This window comes from Haplochromis burtoni, unplaced genomic scaffold (assembly GCF_018398535.1).
Source record: "Haplochromis burtoni strain Fernald_Lab_line unplaced genomic scaffold, NCSU_Asbu1 Contig_504, whole genome shotgun sequence".
NCBI lineage: Eukaryota > Metazoa > Chordata > Actinopteri > Cichliformes > Cichlidae > Haplochromis > Haplochromis burtoni.
The window spans coordinates 99,917-123,108 of NW_024582865.1; the positions used below are offsets into that span (position 1 = coordinate 99,917).

General features: G+C 42.2%; 1 protein-coding gene across 2 annotated transcripts in view; it reads right to left on the reverse strand.

Moving 5' to 3' along the window:
• Nucleotides 1-224: 224 nt before the first annotated feature.
• Nucleotides 225-23,192, reverse strand: part of LOC102295446 (protein ELFN1) — a 130,991-nt gene continuing 108,023 nt past the window's right edge. For both annotated transcript variants that reach the window (XM_005946984.2, XM_005946985.2), the window contains 4 exons: nt 9,626-10,320; nt 9,388-9,541; nt 7,393-7,559; nt 225-5,856 (listed from right to left, as the gene is read on the reverse strand). In XM_005946984.2, coding sequence (XP_005947046.1) covers nt 3,768-5,856; nt 7,393-7,559; nt 9,388-9,541; nt 9,626-9,915 — 2,700 coding nt within the window. In that variant the 5' untranslated portion in view covers nt 9,916-10,320 and the 3' untranslated portion in view covers nt 225-3,767. The remainder of the gene's footprint in view (nt 5,857-7,392; nt 7,560-9,387; nt 9,542-9,625; nt 10,321-23,192) is intronic.

Sequence of the window (23,192 nt, forward strand, 5' to 3'; positions counted from 1 at the left end):
GAACCACAAACGGTTTCTTTTTGGCCTCCGCCTTGAGATAAAAGCAAAAATGTCTACAACCTTGTCACAAACATATGAGACCAGAATTATCTATGGCTATACAAGTAAAAGTTTATCCCAGCAAATGTAATCCATCAAACATCTTTTAAATGCGAAATGAAAGTCCTGTGATACTTCTGGCACTTGTGGCATTTGTATGGTTTCTCCAGGGAAAGGAGACAGTGAAAGGAAGGCTATTTTTATTGTGCTCATTTTAATTTTTTTTGACAATAAAATAAAGAAAGCCTCTGAGAGATCCTATGGTAGAGTTTTCTCTCTCTCTCTCTCTCTCTCTCTCTCTCGCTCACTCTCTCTCTCTCACTTCCTCTCTTGCTCCTGAGTCATTCACTAGAAGAATATAACACAAGCTTCCACTGAGGATTTCCTTGCAGCATGCTCCATTGTCATTTCTCTCTGTTAGTAGGACCTCGGTTTATTTCCACTTTCTAGGCATTGTTGTTTCAAAAACACAGTTTCACTTCATCACGGTTCAAAGAATAGCAGCGCTGATTGGGGTCACCGCCATCTGGTCGCCTTGACCATCAGCTCGTTTGTGTCTTACTCGAGGTGAGCTCTGCTACTCTCTGACACATGATAAGTTCAGGCCATTACTGTTTATAAAACATAATGGAAAAAAAGAAAAACAAACCAAAAACAGTAATAGAATACATCGCTACATTGATATTACTGTTACTAAAAGAATGCTCAAGTGAGGCTTCAGAATCAAGCAATTATAAAATTGCAGTCGGGTGAAGTATATGTTAAGAAATCAGGATTATTTTTGTTTTCAATTCTCAAAGCAACGCTAAAGTTAAAAAGATGAAAAAAAGAGAATGTTTTAAGGCTATTGTTTGGTTAAAGCCACAATCTGGAACGTGTAACGCAGCAACAGCCACGGCTCATCAGTTTCCTTTTAGATCAGAGTTGGATTGTTTGCTGCAGCAGCAGAGGAACCATGTCATAGCCGCTGCAGTGTCAGGGAAGAAGAAAAACATTTTAAAAAATTTGCCTTTTTTTTCTTTTCCAGCCACACAAATGAATGTGCTTTTTGCGGTGCTACAGACAGCTGTGATGATTTTACTCACACGCGATTATGGCTTTAACCGGCTTAATGACTTGAGCATTCTGAACTCATTATAGCAGAGAAAAAAGTTTGTTTTTGTTTGTTTTTTTACAGTGTTTCCACTCAACAATAAACTTGTCATTGTTTGCCATCTCTGTTGTGTTCTCTGTAGATTTTCAGTGTCATCATTTCAAGGTTGGAGTCAACTCTGTTTCGAATCATGTCGCAAAATTGGTTAACGTTAAATTCAAAGTGCATTGATATGAAACTCTGTTGACTCCACCCCTGGTTTACAGTCTCATTAAATGACTTGTTGTAGCACAGTTCTGTGTAAAGTATATTATCACATTTTTTTTCTCCTATTTTCCACCTCCAGTGTTTAAATCCTGCAGATATTTCAGATATACACAAAGTCTCTGTTCACCACATAAGTGATACTAATCACATTTTACCATAACACTTCATATATTTAAAAAAAGAAACAACCAACTGCCAGTACTTAAATAGAACCTCTTTAGCAACTGCTTTGGGCTTCCAGGACAAACTGGTCAACTGTGTGCACCAATTTGGTCACATTTGATTCTATAGGAAGCCGATCGCTTCTTATTGATCTCCCAATTCTTGGTCTCACAACTGGCCATCTCAAAGAGAGTTTCCTCTCAGACAATGGGCACAAAGACTGAATGCAGCTCGTTCATCAGAATCCAGCTGCTGAACAGTATTAACTTCTCGAAGAATACATTCATCTGTGTGTTGGTTGCGAGTGCATGAGTACACTTGAAGTTGCATGTATGCATGTGCTAGAGTCGTTAACTGTGAGGATGATGGTGGGTCAACAGTTGGGTCCTGGCTTTGAGAGGGCGGGTTGGGGAGGGTAAGGTGTCAATTTACTACCACAGTACTTTGGTCTTAAAAATGATTGGAGGCGGGGAAGCAGTGAGCCAATGGTGGTGGATCATTTTGTGCAAATCGTAGTTCTGTTTGGCACACTGACAAGTATTGATGCGAAGGTAAGAGGTCTGTAAATAGTAGTACTTAAAATCGTCTCAAATGTGTTGCGATTTGTCAAGTTAGCACGATGGCACCACAGTGGAACCAGAAGAATTCAAAAAAAGGTCAAACGTTAAAACCCTGGGAGATGGGACGAGGGAGGGGAAGGTGAGGGAGGCGGGGCGATGGGCTTGAGGGTTGGGATTGGGGGGGGTGAATTGTCGATGAAAAACACAGTGGCGCTACAGTGTATCGGGAAGGAAGCTGAGAGTTTTAGGTCTTTTTTCCTTTTTTCTAAGAGTCGTTTTTTGATTTTGAACAGTGCAGATATGCTTTCCCTATGGGAATTGAAGACATTCATTTGAAGATTAGAATTGTTTTTCTTTTTTTTTGAAGTTCGATTTCAAAATCAAAAACGTACCATTTGTAAGTGATCCGGCAGGTGACTAACTCGGGATTCTGGTTTCTGAAAAGTCTGAAAGATTTCAAAACCCATGTTGTACAAACAAAACAGTCACCTCTGTTTGCAAATATAGAACTTCTCTCTCTCATCTGTACAACGTTCTCCTCTTTAGGAGGATTAGGGTGGGGTGTGGGCGGGATGGGGTTCACCAAGCGAAAAGGTGGGCTTGTTTCTGGCTTGGCGAGGAGCACATTCCTCTTGGTAGAAAAAGGAGAACTCAAAAGTCTTGTCCATCGACTGTTTGTGTCTCTGTTGGTGTACACTCCTCAGCTGAGAGTTTCAAAACAGTCAAAAAAACACAGTCACACGATAGAGCCATGCCATATTCAAATAATAGAATATTAATGATGAGGATCATAGGAATAATAGAAGACCAGTAATGATAATAAGAATAATGAATAGTAATAACAACATATCATATTAGCAGTTTTTTCCCCCTTTTTTTTTTTTTAAATCCTGTATATAAAAACAGTGGTGAGGAGAAGTTGATACACAGTAGGGCTCTACTATCCCCTTGGTTGATTTGGCACATTATATTCACTCTCTGATGAGAGCTACCTACTCATTCTCAGCACAGTTAAATATTACTGTAGCCCGGCGACCCATCCAGAATTTGTTGCTTTTGATGTTTTCAATCTCCGAAATCACAGAAGTTTAAAAAAAAATAAAAAAAATAAAATTTAAAAAGTCTACTCATGTGGCAGCATCGCAGGACGCGATGCAAAAACAACCTCTCTGGAAAAGCAAAGTCTTTATTATACACCGCTGCGACGAGATTGAAAGCATCCCTGGACTATTCAGGATGGCCTGCCCAGCAACATTTAAGGTTTCTATTCTTAATGATGATTCTGCTTTTCTTCATTCAAAACTTAGTACAAATAGCTACATAACTCTGAGCTATAACTCCCATTACATTACAAAAAGTAACTCAGTCTCTATATGTTATAATTTTTGTCGTTCAGTATAATATATTAGTTTGGTCCTCCTCCGTGCTCTCAGAAGAAAAGGCTTAGTTTGTGTAAAGTATGTCCGTGTGTGTGTGTCTGTGTGTACACGTATTTGCAATCTGATTCTGTAGCTCCTGTAAGATGTGTGCATTTGTGTGTATTTACAGCTCTTTGTTGAATAAGTCACTGTGTATCAGTATGTCATGGATGCACTTTTGTTAATTTTCCATCTTCGCATGGTTTGGGGGGATCTCCACACGTGGGATCAGGCCTTCTGCTGGGCGGACACACCCTTCCAGTAGTCCAGTATGTCATGGAGATCTTCATCCTTGGCAAACTGAACTTTTCGCCTCAGCGCATGTCCGGCTGCCACGTAGCCTTCATCCTCCATAGATGCCTGCCTGTGCCTCTTGCGATGCAGTTTGAACCGCTCCCACAGCCCCAGGGTCGGGGTGCAGAGGAGCCCTTCCTCCTCCTCGTCTTCCTCGGGGCTGGAGCAGTAGCTCAGGTTGTGGTACTGTGGCGAGAGCGGGTAGTGTGGCGAAAGCTGGGAGTAGGCTAACTCCCTCTGCTTGGCCTGCCTGCTGAGAGTGAGGGGGTCTAACATCGAGGGCTTGCGGCCCCCTGGGTGGTGGTGGAGTTCCTGCAGGATCTGGGGGTGGTGCTGCAGCTCCTGGAGATGCTGCTGGGAGCCGGGGTAGGAGTGACGGTGCTCGTTGTACTGGCGGATTCTCTGGGCTTCAGCTCGTAAGATGGCTGCAGCCGGGGTGACTGTGCGGATGGGCTCACCTCCCCCGCCCCCCCTTTCCCCTCGATCTCCTGGTGAGGCTCGCTCAATGTAGCGGGACTCTGATGAGTGGTACCCTCCCTCTGAGCGGAAGGAGCGAGGGCTCCGGGCGGAGCCGGGAGAGGAGGACGTGCTGGGCCTTTTAGATGTTGGAGGAGCCTCCATGCTGTGGTGTCGCTGTAATGAATGATGATAACTTCTCCCCCTCTCTTCTCTTCCTCCTCTCCCTCCTTTGTACACCGGGGAGAGGAACTCACCTCCTCGTTCCCTTTCTCCTTGCTCAGACAGAAGCACCAGCTGTGGCTCTGCTGTTGAAACAGCTCCTCCACCTGCAGAAGAGGGGGATTTGATCCCCTGTTGAAAGGAGGTAGATTCAGATTTGAGAGCATCTATACAATTGTTGATGATCTGGTTAACTTTATCTACTTCCTTGGCAATGGTAGAGATCTCTGCTACTGAGCCTTGGGGATTTGCTTGCGGTGACATCTCCCTTTCTCTCTCTCGTTCTCTCTCCCTTTCAATGTCCGACCCTCTCACCTCCATATAGTTGAGTTTAGGGGGCTTGTGGGCTGGTGTCTCTATCACCTCCTGAAGCTTGTATGGATCTATCTCACCACCCTGAGGTAGGTAGGGCATTCTGGACAGACTGTCCCCAGCACCAAGCTTCTGGGAAACGGTTCCTCCACTCCCTCCCTCTATATCCCCTTCTCCACCATACTTTAGCTCTATCAGTGTTCTCTGGATCCTGCTCATCTTCCTTTCCTTTTCCTCCATGATCCTCTTTCTTCTCAGGCAGTGGACAACAAAGCCAAGGAACACAAGCATTCCAAACAGGCATCCCAAAATTGTCATAATGTAATGGGTTGCTGATGACTCAGTGGGTAATCTCTCTGTTCCGACTCGACGGCCTGTTGAGATGGTCAGACAGGTGTGGTTGAAGCGAAGGGAGTTTCGTATAGAAGCCACACAGTAGGTGTAGTCAGTGTTTGGTTTTAAGTTCTTTAGCTCAATATCTTCTCTTTTATCTTTCAAATTCTGAATATCCGTGAAGAAGCTATTGTTATAAAGCATCAGGATGTACATTTTCTTGTACGGATCGGGAATCTGAACTGTTATCACAGCGCTCGAATCTAGCACTTGCTTTATAGTCATAAGGGGTTTGGCATCGGGGAAAATGGGACTCAAGCTGATCACCTCACCCCCATCAGGAGGGGTCCCGGAAGCGCAATCATCCAGTCCGCAGGGAGAGGCGAAATCTGGCGGAGGAGTTGTGGAATCAATACCATAGAAGGATGTTGCGCTACTGCTGTCATCTGTGCACACGTGACTGAGCGCATACAAAGCACTGCGTTGGTTAAGCATGCGGGGATTTTGGTTGAGAAGGTTGTACCCCGAGAATCCATGAGGGGAGTCACACACCATCCTCTCACTGGTCCTGTTGGGGAAGGCTGCAAGCCAGCGAAGGAAACCCAGCAACTCGCAAGAGCAATTGAAGGGGTTAGTGTAAAGTTCACAGGTGGTCAGCTTAGAGAGTCCAGAGAACAAACTGCCATCCAACACCTGAATCCTGGAAAAAGATCAATAAGAAAGTATAAATTTATTGGCAAGTTACCCCTTTAGATGTGTTCTTTCACATTTAATGCACCTATTCCCTCCATTTAATAGATTTCAGCTTATGGTCAAAAACATCTTCTGCAATACAATTTTCAACAAGTCCAAAAGAGCAGTTAAGCTTATTTCATTTAGCTGTTGCTATACATTTAGGTCAACAGATCAATACCAATTACCAAAACCAATAGTAAGAACAAGACAGTTATTTCCACTGAGAAAAAAAGTGAGTAGCATAGGGATCTGCTGAGGATACCGTCACAGGAGAAAATTAGTATCACTGAATGGTCAGTAGCGCGTTTTTCCATCATCAGTGCAAATAGGTGAATTTAGAAAACAAGCATAGCTAAAATGCCTGGCATTTTAATTTTTGTTTGTTCTCCAGTGTACATGTGCTGCAATTATTACAATTACAATTTCACCATCTATATATATCAACAATCATCAGGAATAACATTATGAGCACTAACAAGCGACATTTAAAATGAATAACACTGATTATCTCTTCTTCATGGCACCTGTTAGTGGGTGGGGTATATTAGGGAGCAAGCGAAGATTTTGTCCTCACATTTACTGTGCAGGAAAAATGGGCAAACATAAAGATTTGAGTGAGTTTGACAAGGGCTAAATTGTGAAAACTGCAGATTTTGTGGGGTGTTCCCACTCTGCAGTGGTCAGTATCTTATCAAAAAGTTGTCCAAGGAAGGAAGAGCGGTGAACCAGCAACAAGGTCATGGGGAGCCAAGGCTCACTGTTGCATGTGGGGAGCAAAGGCTGGTCTGTGTGGTCTGATCCATCAGATACTGAAACCAAAGTTTCTGAAAAAAGTTAACACTAGTTCTGATAGAAAGCTGTCAGAATACAGAGTGCATAATAATGGGGCTGCCCATGCTGACCCCTGTCCACCGCCCAAAGCACCAACAATGGACACGTGTGAGAGATGCACTATGGGAAGAAGGCAAGCTGGCACAAGCAGTGTGATGCTATGTTGGAAAAACTTGGGTCCTGCTATCTCTGTGGATATTCTGTTTTGACATGTACCACCTACCTAAGCACTGTTGGAGACCATCTACATGGACATGTTATTCCCTAATGGCTGGAGCCATTTTTAGCATGCACCCTGCCACAAAGCAAATATGATTCAGCAATGATTTGCGCATCAACAAGTTTGAGGTGTTAACCTGGCCTCCAAACTCCTCAGATTTCACTATAATCAAGCATCTGTGGGTTGTGCTAGACAAACAAGTCCGATCCATGGTTGCACCACATTGCAACTTAAGGGACCTAAAGTATCTGTTGCTCACTTCCAGATACCACAGCTTCAGGGGTCTAGGGGAGTCTTTGCCTCGATGGGTTAGGGCTGTTTTGGCAGCAAAAGGGGCACCAAAACAAGAGTCACGATGTTATGCCTGATTGGTGTTCATATATTATGGCTGAAAAAGCAGCAATTTCCAACATTTAAGCAGTTTCACCTAGTAAGCATGATTGTCAATACCTGTTCATGGAGAGGTCTATATTCTCTATATTCGGACATTCCCAGAAGGTGTTGGGTGTAACAGTCTCAATGAGGTTGGCTTGCAGGTAAAGGTACTGTAGCTTGCCCAGGCCTCGCAACATGCCCTCTGTCAGGTTCCTCAACTTGTTAAAGCCCATCTGGAGAACCTGGGGAGGCAAAGACAAGTGGGATTAGTCTAATCTCTGAAGACCTAGCCTGTGCCAGGCATCACTCACCACAAGCTGGAAACATACGGAACAAACAGGTGACGATTCAAACAATTCGTGTTTGACACCGTGATCTAAGCCCGTGTGCTGCGCTGAATTTACTGAGATCTTTCTTGTTCACATTTTACCTCCTGGCTTAGCTCCAGCAGCCGGATAGATGTGTAAGCATGCCAGCTCATTATGGATGTGTTGAGATCGGTTTGGTGAAACACTTTGCTTGAATATTCCTGGAAGCCATAATGAGCGGGTGTTGTCATTCTCATGTCTGTGTCCATCTGTGCGTATATCGATGGAAGAATTTCGATCTCTTTAGACCCCTGTTTTGGTTTACATATTATTCTAAATAGAACAGTTTAAACTTGTAATATATGATAAATACAGTTTGAATAAGTCTATGTTTATTGTAGAAATCTATAAGAATAAGTAAAGAAATGGTATGCATAGTTTGATTCTAAACTATTTGTCTCTGTGAACTCCTCAGGACTGTTTTATTGTGATTACTTTCACATAAGATTGACAATTTCACCATATAAATGAAACATTAACCTCTATGTCAAAACAACCCAAGTTTGATATCAACGATCATCACTAGTGTAATGTGAGGGTTCGTCATAGGCTACTAAATCTCTGACCTGTTATAAACATCAAGATGGACACAGATAACTTTTCCAGCACTAACTTCAGAATTCATAGTACTTCTATCAGTAGTCACATCATCAATAAAGACTAGTAAACGGTTCCAAGAGCTGCACATTCCATCACATTACCTCCACCATGTTTCGCAGATGTGCTATGCTGTGGATCAGAAGCTGTTCCTAACAATGCCTTGTTGTAGACACTCTGCATTTCCATTCATGAAGGCATCTCTGCATTGTAGACTTCACGAGTGATGCACCAACCTCCCTGAGAGTATTTTTGAATTGGTTAGTTGGTATGAAGTTCTTTTTCTTTACCAAGGAAAGAATTTACGATGATCCACTTTGGTTGTCTTCTGTGGTTTTTGAGGCTTTTTGGCATGGTCGAACTGCATTCATTATTTGTTAGAAAGTACCAGATTTGGTCACTCCTAAAGTTTTTGTGGCCTCACTGACACGCCTGCTTATATTTAATCTCCCTTAAAATAACAAAGAACCTGGCCTGAAGTGGCCATGAAACTGCTTGTCAGTCAATTGTCCAATCAAAACCTGTCCCATTGTCCAAATACTTATGGACCTGACTGTAAAATGGCAGCCACATGGACGAACTGCATGGACGAAAACCACCTTGAGGAGGGGATCAGATTACTAGAAATGAGATAAGGCATTTGCTTTTTACAGGGAAATTGGCAGAACTGTATTTTTATTGCATACACATAAACATACACATACATACTACTACTACTAATACTAATAAGAAGAAGAAAAAGAATATATTCGGTTGGTGCATAATAGTATAGTAATTTGATACCAAGTGTTAAGTATATATTGTGTAATTGGATTATTAGTCCTCTGGTGCACTGTGGGATTAAGCAGCAGTTTAATGTTGGATATGCACTCTCATATGCACAAACACTTTGTTTACATTGAGACTGATGGATTGCATTTAGTTACTGTGTATACTGTAAAATTATGGAGCACTTTTTACATTATCCAAATACATCCAAACAGTTTGAAGAGTGCATTTCATGTACCCAAATAATACTGTAATTTTCCACTGCTGTATGTATGTGCATTGATGAATGTGCACCTATATGGAAAAACCTATGAATGCATATTGTGTCAGGACGCACCTGCAGATTAAATTGTGCTGAAAACGCTCCATCTTCTACGTAACTGATATCGTTCTTGGTCAGGTTCAGATAGGTGAGGTTGCTGAAGCGACTCAGTGAAGAATAATGGACCGCCCGTATCTTGTTCTCGTTCAGCCTCAGATCCACAATAGTGCTGTGGGGAGATGTGTGAGATCTCTCAGCATCCAGCAACTCGGGAAAATACTGTGGAAATAAGTTTCATTGTAAGTTTTCGTACCTGTTAATGTGGGAGGGTATGGCCTCGTAGGGAGGCTGGTTCATACTGCAGATAGCCAGCCACACGAAGCCTTTCTCCCCTTCAATAAGCCAGCAGTCTGCCTTAACCACCGGCAGCCGCATCATTGAAAGCAGTGCAAGGAAACAGAAGAAGGAGCTGGCTGTAGACAAGACCACTGATGAAGACCCTCCAGTCGTGTTATGTCGCTGCCGTCCCTGTTCAGTGTTCTGGGCCATTTGGGATGTCATTGCAGTATCCGCTGGAGAAAGCCGACCAGAGTTGCTCGCCATCTAACATTTATTCTTGTAGACTGGAGCCATTGTGAAGGGAGGGTGGGTGTGTTTTTTAACGGTTATATTTTCATGAACAGGGATTTGCTTTTCTTGAGAATTGTGACTGTTCCACGAGCGGCAAATGTGCCAAACCGAGGAATTGCTAAAAGCTTGAAGAAATAGTGTGCATGAATGGGATGTAACACTTCATTGGTAGTATGTGTGTCTAGGTAAACTGTATAAGTCGATTAATTAGCGGGGTCACATTTGATTTATGTATGATTTGGCAAGTGGAAGTCGTCCTAGTGCCAGATTGGCTGGTATTCATGTCTTCTGTGGCCATCTGCACCTCTGATTGGACAAGCACCTCTTTTCTTTCTTCCTCATTGCGTGCTGCTCTGTACTTGGTGTGAGAACCGGTCCCTGGAGGGAAAAGGAGAGAGAGCGAGAGATGGGAGGAGGGCGTAAGAACGGGATTGCCAGTAACACACAGTGGTTTGTTTGTGAGCTGCAACAAAAACAACCCTGTTACCAGCACGATGAGATAAAGGTGCTTATTTTTTTTCTTATATAACAGTCTGACGTGTGCACATGCATACTCAAATTTAGGCATGCGTACACACACAATTTTTATATACAGTGACATTTCTTGACAAGTCCAATTAGTGTACACACTGGCGCAGATACACAAGCACCTGCAGATCTGAAAAATACACACAGCTTGGTGCTGCTGCTGCGAAAAACAACACACACACACACACACACACACACACACACACACACACACACACACACACACACACACACACACACACGTTTTCTGCAGTTCCATTAGCCTCTGGGCCTTGATGGCCAGGGCTAAGAATGGCCATGGCTCTGATACTGTATCTAATTAATTAATCTGCTCTAAATAAAACACTTCCTGGGAAAAACAGCTGACGTATGACGGAATAGGAGAGACGGGGAGGCGGGAAAGTGAAAGAGGCTCTCACACGGCTGTGCAGAGCAGGAGGAAGAAAAAGTGGGTGCAAGGGAGCTGCAAGGAAAGATGCTTGGGGGAGGGGAGAGAGATGGTGAGATGGAGAAAAGGTTGAGGTAGAAGGAGGAATAAAGCAGTCGGTGGTGAAAGAGACAGCGGTTCTGTGGGGAGAAAGAGGAGGCTGAGAGGGGGAAAAGGGATGTGGTGGGACTCTGTTCAGCGAAAATGCGAGAATAGTGGCTCCCTCTTCTCTCTTCTAAGCCTTTTTCTCTCAGCTGCGAGAGCAACAAGCAGGAAGTGACATCACCGAGGTGAAGGAGAAGGAGTAGGAAGGAGCAAAAGGTTGGGCCTTCCTGACAAGCATCTCCTGGCTGCTGTTGACACATTATTGATTACGGCGAAGCAGAGCGGTGCTGATGTGTCACCTCTGATCTGAGGACGAGGGTAAATGAGAGCGGCGTACTTGTGGGGAATAGGATACAGTTCCCTTCGACTTTTTGTGTCCTTTTAGAGAGCTGGCTTCTGGAAACATTCACATATAGCTTGTTAGTAATGCATTCACATAATGAGTAATGGCAATGACATTTTTCACTTTTAATGACACATGGGTTTGTGTTGATACCCTCCGTGTTCCCTCTCATAGCTCATCAGTCATCTGGCCTTGGTCAAGTAGGTAGCACTAAACCTGCAGTGGTTTGGAGCTCGTTGGATATTGTGTTAAATGGAGATTAAAAAAAAAACAAAACAATAGGAGTAATCTTTCACGCACAACCATCATGTCTAGACAAAGATATTGAACGGCACAGCAATTGTAAGGCACAACTGTGCTCCAAGTTTTCTTTGTCATTTGATTTATCACAAATGCTATGTGTTTTTCAGTGAGGGGTTTTTGAACTTCTAGACTTGCAGGGATTGATGGCTTTAACTTCTCCAGTATGCAGTTTGTCCCTTTTCCTCTTTGTCCTCTCTCCCCTCTGTACCTTTTCTCATGCATGTCTGACTCCAGAGCTGCATGTTTCTGATGCACGGTGACTGTCCCCACCAACCTGCTGAGTGTTTACTGTTATATTGTTCGTGATTTGTTGCTCCTCTTTCTCTCTTTCCCCTCACCCCAACCGGCTGAGGCAGATGGCCGCCCTCCTCGAGCTCGGTTTACGTCGGCGGTTTCTTCCTGTCAAAACAGAGTCCGACCGCCTGCCGTTACAATGTAAAGTTCCCCGCAATAATCGCTGTTGTGAATTGGCACTTTAGAAATAGAAATGAATTGAGGGGAAACACCCCCCCCGGAAGCCTTCTTCATAAATGTGACTAATGTACGCTGGCATGCATGAGTGTTTACCGGTGTGTAGCCATATGCATGGGCTTTCCCACCCAGTCAGCATAATCTATAATTGATGGTGAGACTTCCTCCCACGTTGCATGAGGCAAACTACCTAGATGGGACACGAGAGAAAGTGTAGGAACTGATGCCAGCAACACACACTCTGATGGGAGATGTCCATTTTGCTGACCAGATAAACTCGAGTAAACAAACTGTTGAGAGGGAACAACATGGTGGTGTAGCAGGGGGTGCAGTGTGTGTGTGTGTGTGTGTGTGTGGGGGGGGGGGGTGTTAGCTAAGATGCTGATTTCCACCTGACCTCTTTCTTTTCATACTGAGGCAAGTACAAGGGTCCAGGAGACAGAACAAGAGTGCAGGTTACCAGAAAGAGAGATCCAGTAGCAGTTACTAGCTTTCACTTGACCTTCTTTGTAGTAAAAAGTGTAGTAAATACACTTGTAGTAGCTAACGTGATATGCACAGAAGGAACTGTTAAGAGCCTGTCGGCCTCTTTTCCATTTTGCATCATTCATTGCATTCCCCGACCTCGCTCGCACTCTCCGCGTGTACGCACGCTCGACGCTGCCTCAGCTGTCGAGAACAGGCATGTGGAATATTTCAGCACTCAGCATCGTGACCGCCTCACTTTTCAGTCATGTCACACTCAAAGATTTATAGGGTACAAACCGTCATCCCGAGAAAGACTGAGACTCTAACCTTGCTTTGACCACGGTGGTGTCATGGCTGCTGTACTTTAAGGTAATGTTGTGTAGATGCGCATGTTCTCTGAAACTCTGGAAAAACAAGCCACCCGGGGAAAGATTCATATAGCTGTGTGTGCACAAAAGCAGAAAAATGCATACGCTGTCTTCTTGAGAGATTTAGAAAGCCACGTGTATGCGCTGTCCTCTTTTAAAAACACAAATCTCAGTCACAGTGAGATTTTACGCACATGGCCGAGCCAACTCTTTGCTCGCATCTTTAGCCACGAGTGGACACAGATGCTTTCTTATTGCATCAGTTCCATATAAAATCGCTGTTTGCAACTCAGGTTAATGAAGAAGTGTAATTTACTTTGGGGAGGATGTGAAGAAAGTGGAGAAAGGGAAATGTGGCTTTGATTGTTTTTGGAATTAAAAAGAAAAGAAAAACAGAACGGGGATAAAAAAAAAAAGAGAGCAAAAGACCCTGGCAAAAAACAAAATGTTAGACTACAAACAAAAGGAAAAAAAGAGAAAGCAGACCATTACACATGGTCACAGCTATTTATAGCATCAGTGATGACAGACCATCGTAAAAGCACTGGCTGTTTTGCTTCATGCTAGTTATTTCTCACCTTATTTTTCATCTTTGTGCTATTGGACTTGGCCTTCTCTAGAGGCATTTTTACAGTTAATTTTTACATTATAAAAAACACTTTGCATTCGGGGAAGGTCATATTATATGCATGTTTCTTTGTACATACACAGTTTATGCACAAAACCTCTGTAAACACCCCTAAAACTGGTCTTTGTTACACCTTCCTCACATGATTATCAGATTATTGAGTCTCGCTGATTTTCACCGTGATTTTTATATTGTGTCTTTGTAATATGGAGACATAGTTCTGACTGAATCTCCCCTTTAGACCCTCTTGAGCACTGGAGAACTCTCCTTTGAGAGTCACTATTTTTTATTTACTCTTGTTTCCATTTCAGATTCTGTTACTCTCCCTTTTCATCATGTTTTTTTTTTCTTTTTTTGGTCAGGCATAGCCACAGTCTCCTTCCTTTTTTGAGCGTTAGTTTTCCTGGGAGATTTTTAGTATCCAGACAGAATTGCATAATAAAAACGAGGATTGTAGTTAGCCAATCTAAATGCAGACCGCATCATTATTTTTATTTTACCTGTTACTCTGTGCAGTAAAAAATAAGTGCGTCATCTTTAACAAGGCAATAAATGTACAGTCCAGTTTCCTTTGATTTAATGAATCTAAATAACCTCAAATCACAAACATCCATCATCCATCATTTGCAAGAAAGGAGCTTGTGTGAAACAGCAGCAAGTGGCCCGTAAAACAATAATAAACTATTTTCCATCAAAACACATATTAAAACATTTTAAACTATCAACAAAATTTTTAGTAGCATCTTTATTGTATTTCTGATTTTCGCTCTTCTTCTCGCTCCCTGCGTCAGTGCTACCCCAAACAAGTGGGAAAGATCCACAGCATGACTCAGAAAAATCTAAGAGAGTCAAGCAGAGAAAGTAGATTGCAGATGATGTATCCTGTTTACAAAGCTGAAGGCTGTTCTTTCTATCTCTGCTGAGAAAGCTACAGAGTTGCAGTCCTGTTGGTTTGATATTTTACACATTTCAGAGACACCTGGTTTTAGGTTACGCCCTGAGGCTAAAGAGAAAGAAACAAGTTTTCTGGTGCAGATCCCTGAAGGGTTTATTTTATATGCTCTCATTTAAATGGATCAAGGAGAAGGCGAAAAAATAAATAAATAAATAAATAAATAAATAAATAAATAAATGGATCAAGGAATATTTAGTCGGTGTTTGTCAGCTGCATATAGAGAGGTTCACGTCAAAGGAAAATCCTGAACCCTTGACTCCTGAAAGGTATCCATTAAGTCTCTTGTGCTGTAATGGGCATTTTGTCCCCCTATAGGGAAGGATTGCTTCTCATCAATGCAGTATTGTCCTGAGTGATCAACTTTAACCCTAATGGGCGTGGTCTCTCAATCCAAAGGCCACAAGGAGTCACCAAGTGAAAATAACTGTGCTCATTTACTGTGAATCTTCAAGTCACCAGATGGAAAAGTCTGCGCTGACAGGTTGTACAGCTCTCTGCTTCACGGTCATGAAAGTACCAAGTGAGGAAATATATATTTTATTTTATTCCAGGTTTCTAGTAGCACTCAGTTTTCTTTTCCTTTGGGTGATAACTTCATTTTATCATGCAAACACTCACCTGTTTATTCCTGCAATTACCTAGTCACACAATGTACCAGCAGTACTAAGCATAAGATCCAGCACACAAGTCCGGGGCTTCAGCTAATGTCCACATCAAACATCAGAGTCAAGACAAAAAGCGGCCCCCTCACTGCAGCCGTGATGTGAGTGTTGATGCCAGATGGGTGAGTTTGAGTATTTCTCAGACTGCTGATCTCCTGAGATTTTCACAACATGAAAGTATGGCTGACGAATCTGCAGAAACCACGCGATCCAATCATGTCAGCATGGACCAGCATTTCAAATGGATGTTTCCAACATCTTGTAGAATCTATGGCATAAAACATTTAGGTTGTTTTGACAGCAGATGGGACTGGTCGATGTAATGACAGTTTTCATAATAAAGTGCTTGGTGTTCCTACTTTGGGATAAACTGGAAGTTTGATTAAAAACCTGCATGATCATTAAAAAGATCAGCAGTTTTTACCGCTGCAAAAAAATTTAACGTAAATGTAAATTAAAAGTAAATGTTCTTACTAGTAGAACTGAATTGTCTATTTTTTAACATCTTCTACATCATTTTTCACTTTTTTCCCCCCCCATGTGACCGATGAGCAACACTTAGGAGATGGGTTGCACTCCTGGGCAGGCTGTGAATGAGGCTAAAACATGAGCGCATTAATAACAGGGATACTGTCATATACCCACATACATAAGGAGATGTAGATCCCCATTTCTGTGTGTAGTGGTGCATCTCAACTCATGCCAGTGCTTTCATTACCATTCAAAAGCAATGTGGAAAGCAGCAGCGGCACAAAGCGGCTGGAAGCCATGAACGGAAAAATGATGAAGAAGGTGAGGCAGAATGAGGAAGACAAATGACCTATATTGCCCATATACCTGTATATGTATGTGTGTGTATGTGTGCATTTACTGTGAAGTCGTACTATATTTAAATGTAAGTAGAAGTCCTGTCAGAATAGGTTTAACTGGTATGCCTGTAATAATAGCATAATAATAGCATATTAATGCAATGGTTTCATCTGGAGTTTAAAATTGTATACCTCTTTTCTTTTCAGAATAGTTTTTTCTATAACAAATAGTGGAATCTGGCAATCTCCACCCTGAAACTCATCAGACTGCCTGATGCATGCATTTATTGCAGCAGTGCTTCTCACTGATAAGACCCTCACTGTTAACTGTTGCTGTGTTACGGCTTATGCAAACCTAACATTTCCACCTGGCTCTACTTTACTTTAAAAGCTTTCAATGAGATGACATGGTGGAGTTTTTTTGTGAACCACTGACTGTACATCTGTGCTTGGGTTTCCTCATAAACTGTAAGAGATGAACATGTCTGCCATGACATCAGTCTGTGCTTTTTCGATGCCTCGTTTGAGACTTTGAGCGTGGATGTTGCTGTCTTGTATTGTTAACTTAGCCCACAATTAGCTTCACTCACGATTGAAAACCACATGTGCACATCTGCAAATTAGCAATTACACATTAGGCCAGGTGTAAGCACTTAATTTCTCCAACAGGTCAAATGAGAAACTGGGACTGCTGTGGAGGGTAAATGTCGTTCACGCAGTCTTATGAAAGAACGATGGCCCAGAAGGTTAGCTTAGCTTAAATTCTGAATCCAAAAATACTTAATAGCCAAAAAAGGGTTTCATCCTCTGGAATAGTATTAAAAATAACTACTAATTGCTTAAGTTAGTATTCTCGTACACAAACAGTCTGAAGAATTTCAGTTCAACTTTGTTTTCTGGGTGTGGTGTTTAGCACTGTCACGTCAGAGCAGCTCGGTCCTGGGTTTGAGTCTGCCAGTTGACCGGGACCTTCCTATGAGGAGTTTGTTCTCCCTGTGCCTGTGCAGGTCATCACCGCGAACTCCAGCTTCCTCCCACACCCCAAAGACAAGCATGTCAGGTTAACTGATGATCCTAAATTGGCTATAGGTGTAAATGGTTATCAGTCTCTCGGTGACCCCCTGAATTAGAGTTTTCGCCTTGTACTTGATTTTTTCTTACACCCACTAGACGTTCTACAAATACTGTCACATGCATCTTCTCTTAATGCCGTATGTTGATTTGCAAGGCTATTTTGGGATTGCTCTCAAATTATTTGGGTATTTATGTAACCAGCACAAATATATGGACGTTAGCAGTGTACAGTTTTCCCTTTGTAGCTTCAAGGCCTGACAGAGATGTTCTAGACAGTCTTTATGATGCTTTGAGTGCATCGTGTAAATTTGTCTTCTTAAAGGCTCGAAAATTCAGAAACTCATTTCTCTGGCAGAGTTCAAAGCATTCATTGCAGCTGTGTGAGATGAATCCTTGGGAGTTGTCATTGCTTTGAATAAGTTTTTTTTCCTCTTTTTTCTTTTTTGGGGGGATGCTAGGCCTGTGTCTCTCTGTCGTTCTGCCTGTCTGTCCCCAGAACTTTTTACGCTGTATTATTTATCTAAGACCTCTATCTACAGAATATGGCTGTCTTATCGGTGAGGACTCCCTTGCAGATTTTGGATCCCAAAAGGTGCAATCTGGTTAAATATAGATTTAGCGTTAAAATGGAGCGTAAGTGAATCCCTTTCCTGTGTTTTGATTATGTACGATGCTTATTGATTTCCCAGGACATGGAGATGTCAAACGGTGGACAAGCTTGTGAAGAATTCATCTTTTCTCAGTATCTTGGGACCTCACAACAAACCGTATCACACAGTCAGCTCTGGGCAGTACAAAAGTCCTCACACACACACACACACACACACACACACACACACACACACACACACACAGACTTTGCACATTTGTGCAATCGATGAAAGTGAGTCATCTGGATTAGGTTAGATTACAGAGCAAGAAAAGGCGAAGAGGAATGGAGAACGAGAGAGAAAGAGAAGAAAGGAGGAACGGGAGTTTAAGGAAGTCAGATCAAAACGCGCCACGCTCTGAGGCAAGTTCTACTACATCTCTCACAACCGGGAGGCGCAGCGCGAGTGTGCGTCTGCCTGTCGTCCGCGTGATTCAAAGACATCTGTGAGAATGTAATTTGTTTTGACTCTCAGTCTCACCCATCCCTCCCCACTCTCCCCCCACCACAGTGATTGACTATTACGGATATAAGGCTTCGACATCACACAACATCACACGTCCTTGAGGGAGGAATGAAAGCAAAAGCGTCTTCTCTCCCCCTCTCTACTCAGTCACGAGGGTAAGGGGTTTAAAAAGTGGGGGCGGGCTGGGGGGGCGGGCCGAGGAGTGAGCGATGGATGGAGCGAGGGGTAGAGGAGTTTGGGGGTTAAGCTGACGTCCAGACTTGGCATGATGGACGTTTCTATAAGAGATATGGAAACACGGAGCGTGACGGACATTTCTATTATAGAAATTCTATGCTGCTTGCTACCCAGCAGTTGGGAGCGAGAGAGAGAGAGAGAGAGAGACTTCTATGCAGTAAGGCATGCCAGACAGGACAAAATGTGGAGAATAATGCTATTGATACAAGCTTGTACTTTTCTCATCCTGATCTAATATCTGTGTCGTATCCGTCTCTGTCTTTTTCTCCAACACAGAGTGTCTTCCTGTCTGTCTTTCGCTGTCTTTGCAGTGAGAGGGTTTTGCCAGAATAATAGGCAGTGCTGATATATATCTCCTCCACGGGCCCTGCGGTGCTACACTTGTCACTCCCCTGTAGAGAGATGTGGACATGTGAGATGCCGTGGATGATCCTCTGTGGCGAAACATTGTACGGTTACGTAATGCATTTGGTATTCAGAGAGGAGAACAAGAGGAAGGAGGAAAGATGGGAAGCAGAGGTGGAAAGAGTCACACGGCTCAGTAAATGAGGGCGAGGAGCTGACTGGAAACATGCCACGTAGTTCATTTTGCCTTAGAATTAAATCTCCCATTTCTTACTCTTAGTATGGAGTGCTGAGTGTGCTACCTGAAAACAACCACATCTGGAGGTCTCTTTAAATATCAGTTGTAATCTTGTTTTTACTTGTATTCTTTTAGCATTTGAAGAACAACAACTACCAGAAGACAGAAAAAAACCCTCATCATAAAAAATTAATTAACAGTTTTAAGCTACTCATCGAACATCTTTGAACATTCAGCCAGTGCAGATAAACGCAGAGAAACTTGAGCTTCCAGCTACAAGCAAGCTCGCTTGACTGATATTAATAAAGCAAGCTCATACTGGAATGCCTCCAAAAGAAACATAAAGTGCCACTCTGCTAACATTTAATATTGTGCAAACGTATTTAGCCGCCCCTCATTTCTTTAGATTTTTCTGGGAAAATGGAAAATATGCGCAGTGATTTATTTAATGTGCAAACATACTTGGAAATACAGAACAGTAGGCAAAAACAGAGTTTGTATAGTTTCAACAACTTTGAAAGTCAATATTTGGTATGACCACCTTTATTCTTTAACACAGCGCTGCTGCAGTAAAAATACTATTTTATGCCTGTCAGACAGAGATTTATTTTTATCTTTGTTCTTGTAGATTCAACTGAAGGAATGGAAACAAATTACTGTGAATGTTTTGAGACAAAGTGCCTAAAGATGCCATTGATAATTGGATCTTTCTGTGGACACAACACTGATTCATCTGTTGAACCAGTGCTATCAATAAAGTTACCTTTTGTCACCAAAAGCTGATTCTGTTCATCTGGACGTAGCGTCGTCAGAGGGAGAAACATCACATTACATAATGACTGAAACCAGCCCACTGAAGGTACAATGGGCTGTGAGGTCAGTTCATTGATCATTAATATGGAAATTCTCATGACCATTGTTCAACAACCACTAATCAAAGCCCATTGATGAAAGACCATTGATCAATGACCATGACTCCATAGAGAGTTGAGGAATGGCTGCAATCACAGCACTGTAAGATGGCAAAAGATGTACCCTTAGCCCCCCTCCTCAATTGGGGAAACATGCAGTCAGTTGAGACTGAAGAATCACTTGGATGAGTGACGAAACGTTTCTCCCACAAAACGCTACGTCCAGATGAACAGAATCAACTTTTGGAGATTTACTTACCTGGATGATTGAGCACACATCAAGAAGTTAGCTTTAGAGTACACACACACACACACACACACACACACACACACACACACACACACACACACACACGCAAAGACTTTGAAAATGGTCAGGTACAAGAAGTGGACTGAAAAGGAGTGAAAAAGCAGTCAAAGAACAACTTAGGCCGGAGAACTATCGCTCAAGACCACTTTTGACATGTTTGAGAAAATGTGGGTGTTTGGAAGCAAAATATAAAGAAATAACGGTCGGTTCAAGAGTTTTGCACAGTATTATATAGAATTTATTCAAACGTTTCCAAAGTGAATGTAACTGTTCACATCTCAGTTCCATTTAGAAGTAAGGAGACTGCCAAACATTTGCAGTGTAGCACATTTTCACAAAGTGAATTCAAAGTTGAATCAAAGAACTGTTTATTTTGTCAATTTAAAGGTAATTTAAATGAAGGAAGTTTCCCACATGTCATGCCAAATGTTCGTCACTGCAGTCAGGAACGATCTCAACTCACATTTAAAACTCATTTCAGATAATGAAAGTTTGGAGTTGTCGTGTATGCAGAGTAGGTCGTAGCTCAGGGCAGAAGTGATGGTTAACTGCTCGATGCTGCGTATTCACAGTGGCTGATGACACAGATCTGACCACAGATGTTCTTCAGTTGTAGTGTTCAAATCTGATTCCCATCTCGCTGTCTCTCTGTAGATTTGTGAAAACATAGCACAAAGCCCTTTATTCAACAATGATAGATATATTTTAGAACTCGGTTTATATGGGCGTCCCTCAAAAAGCAATTTCTCCTCAGCAGTCAGCACAGTTAAGGTCATTTCTGGGTCCTGGCTGGTTCTAAGAAAAAGACCTTAACTGAAGGTGAGAGAAAAGAAAAGTCCTGGCTGAATGGATTCATGTTTTCTCATCAGTGGTTCAAAAGGAATAAAGAGCTTGTCTTCATAACAGTCTTCCAAATATTAGATTTCTTTATGAAGCCAGGGTCTTATTGTTTAAAGTATGAGTTTATTTTTTCTCAGACATGTTTTTGTTGACAGACTGAGATCTCTGAGTCACATACACAATTTTAATACTTTAAGATACATTTACTTCATTTTTGAGTAGATGAAGGGAACAGTTGCCATAAACAGACCTTGAGGTGAGATTATTTTGTCAATTGTTTCGTTGCCAAGGTCAAGAATAGACTCTGAGCCACAGCCTCACTCCCTCCTACTGCTTATTTCAAAGCAGCTAATGAAGTGCTCTTAAATTATGCATTAAAAACTAAGTAAAGTAATTAATGATTTGCGTTAATTGCTTTGGTTCTAATTAAGAGAATTCTCTCAAAAAGTCATGTAATCTTGGACAGCCCTGTGCAACCGTGTAATGATATCAGCTCGTAAACATCTGACCACTTGTTACGGACCATCCATCTATCCATGGTTTTATCATCTAGTAATCTCATAAGGCATCGTAGGAAGCACAGATAGTTTACTTCCAACTCTGACATGTCAGTGCCCCTGTGAAGAAAGGCAAGTCCACAAAAATAGCTTTTCTAGTGTGGTGCTAGAGAATGACTGCCACAGAGCTCTGACCTAAAACCAACAAATAAAAAACAAGAGAGTGAGCCAGCTTTTATCACCTCAGACATTAAAAGAGAAAGCCGTGGCACTCTAGCAATCGGGAAAAGGTCTTTATTGAAGTATTCTCGAAAGCCAAACGGAGCCTGTCATTCCAAAGAATCAGCCAGCAGCTGCGATCTTGCTGCACTGGCACACATTCGTATTAAAATGTTCAATTTCAGCTGTGTGGTGGGCACGTGTGCTTCAAATTGAATAGTATTTGAAATTTTTCAGATTCCCTAAACCTTGACTGAATTCCCAGATAAACAGCCTCAAAGCATGACACAACCACCGCCATGCTCGACAGGGGCAATGGTGTTGTTTTGATGAATATGTAGTATATTAGTGCTGTTTTTGTGTCAAAGATACCATTTACATCAGAGCACAACACATTTTGGAAGACTTGGTGTATCTTGTTTCAAAATTTAGCTAGGCTTGAATGTTTTTCTTTAGTTTCAGCTCCTTAACGAAAGATCCAACGATGAGACACCCCCCAGAAAAGGAATGCATTTACAGGTTAAGGCCACTGACATTTTTTCCCATAGAGGGGTGCAGAGGAGATTTAGGAGACAGGCAGTTACTCTAGGAGACTGTAGAACATCCTTAACCCATCAGCAGGTCTGGAGAAGCCGTGGAGATTTCAGGCAGAAGAAGAAGAACTTTTACAAACATTATAACAACTCTATTTGTGCCTTACACGTATGTTTGCACATTTCAATAAGCCACTGAGTCTATTTTCTATTTTTCTAGCATCATACAAAGAAATAAGTGGAAGCTAAAGACTTGTGAAGTCCCAAGCTTTCACCTTGCTTTTCAAAGGAATTGTACAGATTACACATTAAATTGTGGTCATATGTAGTATGCAGACTTTTTGAGTTTGTTACATATTCATGGTTCCAAAGCTTCTAGATACCAACGAGACCTTGAACCCACATTAGATTCACAAACGCTATTTTCGGTAGAAAATATTCACCTGAAAATTACCATCACACGATATAGCTCTTCTCCAAAAGCCGATGTGCATCCATATCCGCACGCAGAAACATACACAGATGCCTGCGTAACAAAACAAACACACATACAGGTGTGACAACTGCGAGCGTGTCTGTGTGTAGGGCGTCTGCCTCTCCAAACAGGCAGTAGGCCAGAGAGGGGTTTTAACACACTTAATGGGATTTCACACTCTGAAGTACACACGTGTACACACTCTCGGACACACACTAATGTTGAAGATAAACATGTCTGAAAGCTATGTGTGATCCCAGACAAATAAACACACACACACCCACACATGCACACTCTCTGATATAAAAGGATTTGTCAGGCTCCCACATTGTACACATGCGAAATTAATGGACTCCAATATCCACACAGAAACACGACTGTTACTCAGT